We start from the raw sequence: 12,719 nt of genomic DNA, 5'->3' as shown, positions 1-12,719 counted from the left end.
ATCAACATGCACCTAACCTCTGCAATTTAAATTCAGATCAGTTCTATTGATCAAATGTTCAGATGAATGAATCATATTTCCAACACATCTGGGTAGACTAAACGTAGTTTATAATGGCTGTAAAACCATTTCAAATGATTCAACAAAAATTGACAATCTTAAACAACTGCGATTAATCCAGTTTTATCACAGTACAGGTACCATGATTGAATGAAAGTGGAATTTGACACCCTTGAATGGATCCAATTTCATTGCGGGGAGATTAGTTTATGCTACCAGGTAAAGTTTAAATTATTTTTTGCAGAAGGGCATGCATCGCAGATGTACAGTTGGGAGGGTATGGCGGGGGAGGGGGGGGGGGGGGGATTAAAACAGGCGAAGCTGACATGGGCGAGATAAGGCTCATTGGAGAGATAAGGCTCATTGGAGAGATAAGGCATAGAGCAATTTCTATATAATGGGTCTGACTCAGAGTGCATTGATCAGCATTTGGAAATATGATTTTGTTGTTGTCACAAAGACATAGCGAAGGAAGGGCAATTCAACACTTCAGGATGTAGAATCTGCAGGTGTGACAAAAGGTACGTAAAAGAGAAGGTGGCATTGTCGTATTGGTTAAGATGTTCATTATTGCAGTAATAAGTGAGAATCTCTAAGGCTCTTCAAATGCGGTTATGATGGTGGAATTGAGGATCAAAAATGTGACCATCGCATTGTTGGGGCATACTGCAGGCCTCCTAACAGTCACCAGAAAGTAAAGGAACAAGTACATACACAAACTACGAATAGATGTAAGAGTAATAGTGTCATTACAGTCAGCAATTTAACCTTCACCAGTATTATCTGGGATAGCCTTAGTGTGAAAGGCATAGATGGGATGGGAATTTTAAAGTGCGCCCATGAGAGCTATTTGAGCCAATACTTGGGTAGTCTACAAGAGATGAGGCAGGGCTGGAACTAATTTGAGGGAATGTCGAGGTTATAATATCGGCGGAAATGCATTAACCTATCATGCATCTCTAAAACTAAACTAACTGAAAAATCGGAGAGGTCCTTCATCAAGAGCGTTGAGGAGAGAGAGATTAAGATAGAGCAAAGTAGGGGCTTGTTGAGATGTATGCCAGACAGTTATAGGAGGCAAGGGAAGAGATCGTTAGAGATCTGACAGAGGTTTCATAACCTTTACTGATTAAAGGTGAAGTGCCAGATGGTTAGAGAAGTGTAAAGGTGGTCTTATTCAAGAAAGACAGCAGCAGTAAACCAAATAATGACAGGAGAGTGAGTCAAATGTATGTGGTAAAGAAGTAATTGGAAAAAGAGTGCTGATGCACGGGGTTTGATTTTGAGCATTTCCAGCGTTTTCTGTTTTTGTTACTTTTTAAAATGACAGCAGATGGAGAAATGTGGATATTCAAAAGTGTAATTTTATGCAAGTACTGAAAGCGAACATGCAGGTGGAACTGGTAATTAAGGTAGCATTTGATTTGTTGGCCTTCGATATGAATAGATTTGGTTGTAGGAGTAATGCTGTTATACTGTAATAATATAGGGCATTGAAACAATACAAGAGGTACAATGTACAGTTTTGGTTTCCTTCACTAAAGGGTAGACTTGCCATAAAGGGAGTGCCACAAAGGAATTGACAGACTATGGGATGATGGATGTGCAGTACAAAGATTAGGTAGACTGGGCTAGTACTCTCTCAAATTTGGAAGAATGAAGGGCATACTCATTCGAAACTTACAAAATGTTTACAGGGCTTGGAGTGAATGCATGAAGAATGTTTCACTGTTGGGAACCTACACAAGTGCAGCATTAATTGCCTATTCCTATGCCCAATTAACCAGAACTATTATTTCTGGTAAAAGTCCTCCCACAGTGTTTTGGAGTATTGATATCTGGAGTTTGAGCTCGGTGATGATGAAGGAATGGTGATACACTTGCAAATCAGGATGGTGTGGCACTTGATTGTGCCAGTCAGACACTGCAACCTGCATAGTGTCTCCATGCAGATGCAAGAGACAGCAAATGCTAGAATTTTGAGCAAAACACAAACTGCTGAGTTCCTCCAGCATGTCAGGCAGCATCTATGGAGGGACTGGGCAGGCAACATTGTAGATCAGGGCCCTTATTCAGACTGAATAAGTCGTCTGTGCATTCCCGCCAGCGATGCTGCCTGACGCACTAAGTTCCTCCAGCACTTTGTGTTTTGCTCTAGTGTTCCCATGTAGCTGTTGCTCTTCACCTGACAAAGAAAACTCAAGAAGCAGCATTAACTACCTGTGGTTAACTAAAGAAATTATGGGTGGAAGCAAATTGAAAATATGACAGAGCAGCAAAGATCAGTGACAGGACAGAGATTTAAGAAATTTTTAAAGGCCAGCCAAGGATGAATTAAAAAAAATATACAGAGTGTGGGAGTAAACTATCAAATAACATAATATAGGAGCTTACACAGTTACGTAAGGAAAAGCACAGCTAATTGTTGGTCCTTCGGCAAAGGTGAGTATGATTAATAGAGAAAAGAGGGAAATTCTGAATTGGACACTTTATGAACAGAAGAGAAACAGTTCCCAGCGAAGCAATTCCACGCATTTCTCTCTACCTCAATCTCTCATACAAATACTCATCATCTATTTTTATGATTAACCCGAGTTAAAGGATAATTTACAGAAACTGTTTAATCTACAGTGACCAATTAACTGTTTGTCTTGACTGTTAAATCAGTGGAGTGTCACAGGATCGGGGGGGGGGGGGGGAAGGGGGGGTTCAACTATTTATAATCTATGTGAAGAGCTTGGATAAACGGACATATTGTATTGTAACCACATTTTCTGACAATATAACAGCGAGTGGGTTAGCAGGAGACAGATGCAGAGCTGGTATTGAGTTCCGTCAGTGATTTCTTGATGGGATTTGAAGTGAATTAATTGGCTGCACAGGCTTTTGTAATATTTTTTCTGTATTTGTACAATACAAAAAAAAATCATCTGTTTTGTTTTCAAAACAGATGCACATTTTTCTGGATATTATAGGGAATCAAAGGATCTTTCAACAATGCAGTTAATTGGAGCCGAGGTTGAAGATCAGGCTCGATCTTGATATATGGTGAAGCAGACTCGAAGGGCCAGCTGGCCTACCTCTGCTCCTAGTTTTTATGTTACAGCTTTTATACGTGAATCCCAGTCTGAGAATGTTGTGAATCCATTGGCTACTAAGTCGGCTTTTCATTTCACTAGCTTGTGTACTGGTTTAACACACATCTCTGCAGCAGAAGAAAATAAGTAATAGCTGATCATAGAGCAGACGTGCTAACAACTGTGAATGGGTGTGTCTGCTAGAGTAATCTATAATGGATACGTTAAAGTCACAGAATATTTAAATGCAATGGTGGTGTAAATATTAACTTGCCTGTTCTGAGTGGGTCAAGGAAGAAGAAAAATTTTCTGACAGCTGTGCAAACATAAAATGAATAGAAGGACTTCTCTAAACCATCAAGCTGCGGTAAAGTGGGAATCAGCTCCAAAATATAATTCTCCAGATCCTGTTGGTATAATGTAGCATGGCGTCAATATTTCATACAATCCAACACATCACAAAAATGAGAATCATATTAAATTAACTGCTAAATCTGGACACAAGGTCGGAGGATACTTACAGATTCACGGAGATATCCTTGACCTGCCACATCATACAAACTGAGACCTATTCTTGTCTGATGTAGCCAAACTATAATGCAAAGATTTAGTAAGTTATAAATAAATTAATATTCAGTTAAAAAATGATGCTTGTAATCTAAGAGTTTGAAATACAATACCACTCGCTACCTTTTCGCATGACATAGTTGAAGAACTGCATTATAGAAATCCTTCCATATGGGTCATTGTGCAGAAGTTTTGCAAATATTTTAGCTGCAAAGAACTGTCTGTGGAAAATCATTAAAATGCAATGTGAAAATGATAATTATAAACACTAATAAATTAAAAAATGCCAGTGGATCAACATTTGAAGTAACTGCTTAGATGAAGTATGTGAAATGTGTGATTTCTGTTTCCAATATGTACTGCAGATTGTTAATTTTATTTTATACTATATTTGTGATATACATGAGGATTTGCATTTAGCATGTGAATATTACTATGGCAAATGGTCTTGCTATATTCATGTTTTGCGAGTGAGTAGATTTAGCAATTATCTTAATTTAATCCAGATCAAGACTGAAACTGTTATATATTGCTAAATAAAGTCGTTTTAATTGTAACCATTTATCATTAACACTGGACAGTCTGCATGTAGGAAAGTGGTACTATTAAAATAGCTGGGGCTTCTTGTTTGTTTAACTCTAAGGATTTGTACAAGAAGCACTTACTTGCATTTCTGCCCTGCCTTTTCTTTGACTTCCAGAAAATTTTCATAATTAATCATTGCTTCCTCTCCTATCAACGGAGGGGTTTGATGTTTGTCTAGGAGGAACCATAGATTCTACAAAACAAAATTAAATTAAACAAAATTATACTTGATTATTTGAAACGCAAAGTAGTCAGTAAGGAACCTGGAATACAGGTTTGGTATTGGTGAGTTGAGATCATGTTGTCAAAGAGGAGATGCTGGTGGTCTTAAAGCACATAGACGTGGATAAATCCCAAGGGCCTGAACAAGTGTGTCCTTGGGCATTGTGGGAAACCTAGGAGGAAAGTGCTGGGGTCCTAGCAGACATTTGCAACATTGTTAGCCATGGGCCGGGTACTGGAAGACTGGGGGGTGGCTAGTTGTGTCCTCATTTGAGAAGGGGTGCAAGGAGAAGCCAAGGAACTATAGGGTGGTGACTCACATCAGTGATAATAAAGGGGATTCTGAGAAACAGAATCTATCTGCATTTGGATAAGGACTGATTAGAGACAGTGCATGACTTTGTATGTCAGAAATCATGCCTCACAAATTTGACTGAATTTTTTGAAGAGATGACTATGCGGATTGACGAGCGCAGGATTGTAGACATTGTCAACATGGACTTTAGAAAATCTTTTGACAAGGTCCCAAATAATAGGCTGCTACAATTATCTCAAACATACAAACATAAAACAGGGGGGCGCCGTCCTGTGTGGTATGGCTGCCCAGCCTGCAGCTGTCTGTTTTTCATCTTTTTTCTTATTTTTAGTTAGTTGAGTGTTTTGTTTTTAGGAGTTCTAGCCTATTTTATGTGGGGGGGTGGGGGGGGGAAACTACCTTTCAGGGTCCCTACCTGGTCGGAGAGGCAGCTTTTCTCCGGGCTGCACCGTCGACCCGTCCTCGCGGCCTACCAGCGGGCCTGGAGCGGCGTTTCCTGAGGGGACCGCCCAGAACCTTGGCTTCGGCAGCGGCACAGCGCTGGAGCGCTATCGCGGAGCAGAGCGGGCGATGCCTTGCCCGGGTCACCGCGCTGGAGCTCCGGTGAGCTGAAGACCGCCGAGTAAAACATCGCGGAGCTGCGGGACTGTGGAGCGGCCAGCTGCGGGCGGCGGCGCTGAACTTTACACCGGGAGTCTGGGATCTCGCGACGAGATCGCCAGTAGTGGAGCTCCATCCGGCGCGGCCTTGTTGGCTTCGGAAGCCGCGGTCTCCGGTAAGGGAAGCGGCCGTTCCAGGGATCCCACGCTGCTGAGAAGATTCTCCTGACGCCGGAGTACAATCACCCGGCGAGAACGGCCTGGAACATCGAGCCTCCGTAGTGGCCTCAATAGGCCCGACTATGGGTGGACATGGGATGGGACTGGACTTTGTGCCTTCCCTCATAATCGGAATCATTGTGGGGGGAAGTTTTTTTATGTTAAAGTTCTTTATTATTGTTATGTTTGTATTCTTTTTTCTGTGCTGCACTGGCAACAAGAATTTCACTACACCTAGGTGTATGTGACTAATAAACAAACCTTTGATAAAATGCATTCTCTAGTGTCTATGAGTCTATTATGACTGTGAGTCAAGTTTGAGTCCAGTACCACTGTACTCATGATGACGTCCATGATTATTTCAAAACTCGTAACCTGGCCTGCTGCAATTAGATTAACTTCATTTTCATTTTGAACATATCAGTCTGCAATTCTACATTCTCCTGTAAGTAATGTATATTAGATAAACAAAATGTTATTTTACATAGATCTTTGCAATATCTAAATTGTATTTTATCTGGTGTCAAAAAAAGGGTTCTGATGGTATATATTACTGATGTGGAGACTACAAATTTATATTTCATCCTGACTGAACAACAGATTAAAGCAACAAAAATATTCATGGTTTCCAATCAAAAGAATATCAACCTATTGTGAGAATGATTAGTGCGAGGGTTATAAACCCACATATCTCTATCCATTTAACTACTGAAATGCAAGTTCTCGAAATAAAGTGTGAAATTAAACTTAAATTACCTTTGCTACATCCTAGCAGGAGTTCCTCAGAGCAATATCCTAGGTCTAATCATTTTTAGATGCTTGATCAAAAAGTCAGGGGATTTTTGCTGAGCATTAATTATATTCAATTCCATTCGTTGACACTTCAGAAAATGAAGTAGTCCATACCTGTACAACACTCAGACAACATTTAGACACAAGATAATAAGTAGCAATGTTTGCATCACAACAGCAGCAGACAACGTCTGTCAAGAAAGAGTGCAATGCATCCACATTGACATTACCATTGTCAAGTCCCCCAATTAAATATTTTTGACGAGAACCAGCCACTAATTTTCATGGTTAAAAAGGTTACAGAGTATCCAGCAAGTCACTTCCTGCTGCTCCAAAGCCTTTTAATCGCCCACATAACACAATGATTTGCCTGGATGTGTGCAACTCCAACAATCTAGCAACTCAACATTATCCAAGACAAAAAAAGACAAAAAGTGCAGGAGTAACGCAATACTCAGTAGGTCATGCAGCATCTCCGGAAAACATGGGTAGGTGATGTTTCAGATTGGGATCCTTTTTCAGGCTGTTTATGGTAGGGAGGGAGAAAACGGGAAGAGATGAAGGGCAGGATAAAACCTGGCGAGTGATGGGTGGATAAAGGTGAAAGGGGGAGTTGATAGGCAGATTGTTGGACAAAAGTCTGAGATGAAAAGACAGAAGGTATGAGATAAAGATGCAAGAAGAGGTGTGAATTGTGAAGGAAAGGAGGGAATATAGGTGGAATGGGAAAAATGGATGGCAAGTCTAGGAGGGCCACAGGGAAGAGAGTGGTGGAGGGTTTGTTTGTAGGCTAGTTACCTAGAATTGGAGAATTCTATGTTCATACCATTAGATTGTACAAGACAAAGCAGCCCATTTGACTGATACCCCCAAACCACCACGTTAAATATAAATTTTCTTTAGCATCTACAAAATGTATCGCAGTCGTATGCCTAGACTGCGACGGGGTCGTACAAACCCATGATCTAAACCACTAATCGAGGACAAGCAAGCAAATGCAAGTAAACACACTACCTGCGTGACCATGACCAATTCACATCCCGACTTGCAAATACACTGCTAACCTTTCAATGGCATGAGATAAATCCAGGAATACTGTACCCATCAACATTTCTGTTCGCCAGAAGGGCAGCCCGCGTTCAAGAAAGCACCTCACAAATTCTTCTCAGGGGCTTTACAGTTGGACAATAAATATAGGTCTTGCTGCTGACACCCATGTTTCACAACATTAATTAATAATAAAAATAAACCCATACCGAAGACAAGTTGAATCTGGCTTTGGCAACTGTCATAACATTAAAATAAAGTTAGTTAAGATTCATTCGGCATTTTTCTTTTGCTGGGAAGAAACAATATCAGTTAACATTATTTGGCCAATTTAAAACAAAGCTACTGTACTCTCAAAGGTTCTTCCTTCTTTGCTTCTGAAATATTTAATAACTAAGTATGCCAATGAAGCAAATGCCAAATATTAATCATGTTATTGTTTTTTCTCCAATATAATTATAATGCAATCTTATTTCAATCATTTTAAAAATAAAAGGTTTTCATACCTGCAGCTCTTCATTATCTAACAGTTCTCTGCTTTTTCTTTGAAGAAATACTGCCCTAGATTCTTCTCTTAATTTCTGCAACAAGATTTCATCTTCAGCTGGAAGCTTATGTGGCATTGGAAGAAAGTTTGGAAATGTTAGTTTGCCCTCAACAAAATAGTCACCATTAGGAAATGAAGAAAATAAACTAAGTTTTGAAGCCAAAGGAACTATTTAAAACATTAAAATAGAAGTTATTCTAAAAACAGTAAAACTTTCGAACTTAAATTTAAGTGAAAGAAAATACATTTTACTATTTTTCAAGACAGATCAGATACAGTGCCCTCCATAATGTTTGGGACAAAGACCCATCATTTATTTATTGGTCTCTGTACTCCACAATTTGAGATTTGTAATAGAAAAAAAATCACATGTGGTTAAATCACACATTTTCAGATTTTAAAGGGCCTGTCCCACTTATTTCACCATCATTCACTGACGTTTCAGGGTCGCCGAAAGATTTTGAACATTTCAAAATCCAGCGGCGACAAAAAAAATGTTGCGACTTGAGGAAACACCGTGTGTCAATACGTCATTACGCCGCGTCACGTCGCAATTTTTTCGGTGACCTGATATGCCGAAAAAAATCGCTAAGTGGGACAGGGCCTTAAAGGACAGTGTAAAAATACAAGAGAAGAAGTATAACATAGCAAAGATGAGCGGGAAGCCAGAGGATTGGAAAACTTTTAAAGAGCAATTGAAGATAACTAAAAAGGCAATACGGGGAGAAAAGATGAGGTACGAAGGTAAGCGAGCCAAGAATATAAAGGAGGATAGTAAAAGCTTCTTTAAGTATGTGAAGAGGAAAAAAAGTTAAGACAAATGTGGGTCCCTTGAAGACAGAAACAGGGGAATTTATTATGGTGAGCAAGGAAATGGAAGAAGAATTGAACAGGTATTTTGGATCTGTCTTCACTAAGGAATACGCAAACAATCTCCCAGATGTACTAGTGGCCAGAGGATCTAGGGTGACGGAGGAACTGAGGGAAATTCACATTAGGCAGGAAATGGTGTTGGATAGACTGATGAAGGTTAATAAATCCCCAGGGCCTGATGGTCTGCAACCCAGGGTACTTAAGGAAATGGCTCTAAAAATTGTGGATGCATTGGTGATAATTTTCCAATGTTCTATAGATTCAGGGTCAGTTCCTGCGGATTGGAGGGTAGCTAATGTTATCCTACTTTTTAAGAAAGGCGGGAGGGAGAAAACAAGGAATTATAGACCAGTTAGCCTGATATTGGTGGTGGGGAAGATGCTGCAGTCAATTATAAATTGGATAGCAGTAACAGGATCGCTCCGAGTCCGCATGGATTTACGAAGGGGAAATCATGCTTCACTAATCTTCTGGAATTTTTTGAGGAAGTAACTAGGAAAATGGACAAGGGAGAGCCAGTGGATGTAGTGTACATGGACTTTCAGAAAGCATTTGATAAGGTCCCACATAGGAGATTAGTCGGCATAATTAGAGCACATGGTATTGGGGGTAGGGTACTGACATGGACAGAAAATTGGTTGGCAGACAGGAAACAAAGAGTGGGGATTAACGGGTCCCTTTCAGAATGCCAGGCAGTGACCAGTGGGGTACCGCAAGGCTCAGTGCTGGGACCGCAGCTATTTACAATATACATTAATGATTTAGGTGAAGGGATTAAAAGTAACATTAGAAAATTTGCAGATGACACAAAACTGGGTGGCAGTGTGAAGTGTGAAGGATGCAGGGTGACTCGGACAGGTTGGGTGAGTGGGCAGATGCATGGCAGATGTGGTTTAATGTGGATTAATGCGAGGTTATCCACTTTGATGGCAAAAACAGGAAGGCAGATTATTATCTGAATGGTGTCAGTTTGGGAAAAGGGAAAGTCCAACGAGATCTGGGGGTACACAAAAATGCTGGAGAAACTCAGCGGGTGCAGCAGCATCTATGGAGCGAAGGAAATAGGCAAAGTTATGGGCCGAAACCCTTCTTCAGAGATCTGGAGGTCCTAGTACATCAGTCACTGAAAGTAAGCATGCAGGTACAGCAGGCAGTGAAGAAAGCTAATGGCATGTTGACCTTCATAACAAGAGGAGTTGAGTATAGGGGCAAAGGGGTCCTTCTGCAGTTGTACAGGGCCCTAGTGAGACCACACCTGGAGTATTGTGTGCAGTTTTAGTCTCCAAATTTGAGGAAGGACATTCTTCCTATTGAGGGAGTGCAGCTTAGGTTCACAAGGTTAATTCCCAGGATGGTGGGACTGTCATACGTTGATAGAATGGAGCAGCTGACTTGTATACTCTGGAATTTCGAAGGATGAGACATATAAGATTATTAAGGAATTGGGCACGGTAGAGGACACGCAGGAAAAATGTTCCCAATGTTGGGGGAATCCAGAACCAGGGGCTACAGTTTAAGAATTAGGGGTGGGCCATTTAGAACGTAGATGAGAAAAACCTTTTTTACCCAGTTGTGAATCTGTGGAATTCTCTGTCTCAGAAGGCAGCGGAGGCCAATTCTCTGGATGCTTTCAAAAGAGAGTTAGATATAGCTCTTAAAGATAGCAGAGTCAGGGGATATGGCGAGAAGGCAGGAACAGGGTACTGATTGTGGATGATCAGCCATGATCATATTGAATGGCGGTGCTGGCTCGAAGGGCCGAATGGCTAATCCTGCACTTATTGTCTATTGTTTATTGTCTATTAATAAAGCCCATTTTTTATACATTTTGGTTTCACCATGAAGAAATTACAGTTTTCTCTTCAGCATATAAAAGGCATGCTAAATTGGGTTCAGATCTGGTGACTGACTTGGCCACTCAAGAATTGACCATTTTTAAGTTTTGAAAAACTCCTTTGTTGCTTTAGCAGTATGTTTGCGATCATTGTCTTGCTGTAGAATGAACCGCCGGCCAATGAATTTTGAGGCATTTGTTTGAACTTGAGCAGATAGGATGTGTCTATATACTTCAGAATTCATTATGCTACTACCATCAGCAGTTGTATCATCAATGAAGATAAGTGAGCCAAGCCAGAACCTTCAGCAGTCATACCTGCCCAGGCCATAACACCCCCACCACTATGTTTCACAAGTGAGGTGGCATGCTTTGGATCTTGGGCAGTTCCTTCTCTCTTGCCATCACTCTGACATAGGTTAATCTTCGTCTCATCTGTCCACAAGACCATTTTCCAGAACTGTGGTTTCTCTTTTAAGTACTTGGCAAACTGTAATCTGGTCATCCTATTTTTGCGGCAAACCAGTGGTTTGCATCTTGCAGTGGATCCTCTGTATTTCTGTTCATGAAGTCTTCTGCGGACAGTGTTCTTGAAAAATCTACACCTGACTCCTGAAGAGTGTTTCTGATCTGTTGTACAGGTGTTTCGGGATTTTTCTTTATTATAGAGAGAATTCTTCTGGCATCAGCTGTGGAGGTCTTCCTTGGCCTGCTAGTCCCTTTACGATTAGTAAGCTCATCAGTGCTCTCTTTCTTCTTAATGATGTTCCAAACAATTGATTTTGGTAAGCCTAAGGTTTGGCTGATGTCCCTAACAGTTTTATTCTTGTTTCTCAGTCTAACAGCTTCTTTGACTTTCATTGGCACAACTTTGGTCCACATGTTGATAATCAGCAATGATCATTTCCAACGGTGATGGAAAGACTGGAGGAAAGACGGTGCTGAGAGCTCTTATACCTACATTAAGGTGGCATTTAAACACACCTGAGCAATTACAAACACCTGTGAAGCCTTGTGTCCCAAACATTATGGTGCCCTGAAATGGGGGGGGGGGGGGGGGGGGGGGGGGATTATGTATAAACACTGCTGTAATTTCTTCATGGTGAAACTAAAATGTATAAAAATACCCTTGAATAAAATCAGACAATGTGCACTTTAACCGCATGTGATTTTGTCTATTACAAATCTCAAATTGTGGAGTACAGAGGCAAATATATAAATGATGGGTCTTTGTCCTAAACATTATGGAGGGCACTGTACTTGAAATACTTAATGAAATTCTGCAGCTTTTACAAAATGAAAACAGTGTGATTATTTGCAAATTGCAAACAGAATGTACATACCCTATAATAAAATCTTGGGATGTTTCTGTAAGATAAATTGTTCTTTTTCTTGTCTCCACTCCATTCAACATAATATTTAGTAAATAGATCCATCTCATTATCCTTTAGTTCTTGGTCAGTCTTTTTAGCTATTTTATTGAAACAAATAAAACCATTAAAACTTCTTTATCACAGATGACCATCTGCACCAAAGTTTGGTTTTCATTTATTAACTAGACCAAGTTGGACCCGTTGGGCCCCGTTCCACCTACGTATTATTCCACCACTCACCCATAGCCCCCAAACTGCACAGGCGCAGCAGACGTTTTTAAAGTTTATAGTGGCAATAACGTAATAAATAAGATCAATGTGAACACATCTCATTCTCCCTCTTCAGTCCCCTATTCCCCTCCTCCATTATCCTCTCTCCCTATCCTCCACCAACCCTCCTCTGCTTCCTCCCCTCCCTCCCTCCCCTCCCCATTACCTCACCATCCCTCTTCCTACCCCTATCCTCCTCCATTCCCCCTCATCCCCCAGCACTCCCTCCCCTCCTCTTCACCCTCTCTTCTTTTCTCTCTCCTCCTCACTGTCCTCACCTCTCCTTCCCCCTACCCTCAGTCACTCTCTCCATCCCAACATAACCCCTCTCCCCTCCC

General features: G+C 40.9%; 1 protein-coding gene across 1 annotated transcript in view; it reads right to left on the bottom strand.

The window, feature by feature from the left end:
* The window catches only part of ppp2r3c (protein phosphatase 2 regulatory subunit B''gamma), a 51,032-nt gene that overhangs the window by 34,754 nt on the left and 3,559 nt on the right, over nucleotides 1–12,719 (bottom strand). The window contains exons 2-8 of the mRNA XM_033026443.1: nucleotides 12,082–12,209; nucleotides 7,991–8,095; nucleotides 4,370–4,482; nucleotides 3,828–3,925; nucleotides 3,659–3,729; nucleotides 3,372–3,544; nucleotides 728–779 (exon numbers count right to left, since the gene is read on the bottom strand). Coding sequence (XP_032882334.1) covers nucleotides 728–779; nucleotides 3,372–3,544; nucleotides 3,659–3,729; nucleotides 3,828–3,925; nucleotides 4,370–4,482; nucleotides 7,991–8,095; nucleotides 12,082–12,209 — 740 coding nt within the window. The remainder of the gene's footprint in view (nucleotides 1–727; nucleotides 780–3,371; nucleotides 3,545–3,658; nucleotides 3,730–3,827; nucleotides 3,926–4,369; nucleotides 4,483–7,990; nucleotides 8,096–12,081; nucleotides 12,210–12,719) is intronic.

This window comes from Amblyraja radiata, chromosome 9 (genome assembly GCF_010909765.2).
Source record: "Amblyraja radiata isolate CabotCenter1 chromosome 9, sAmbRad1.1.pri, whole genome shotgun sequence".
Taxonomy (NCBI): domain Eukaryota; kingdom Metazoa; phylum Chordata; class Chondrichthyes; order Rajiformes; family Rajidae; genus Amblyraja; species Amblyraja radiata.
Note: the sequence above shows the minus strand (reverse complement) of the source record. Positions and strands in the feature narration are given on the sequence as shown.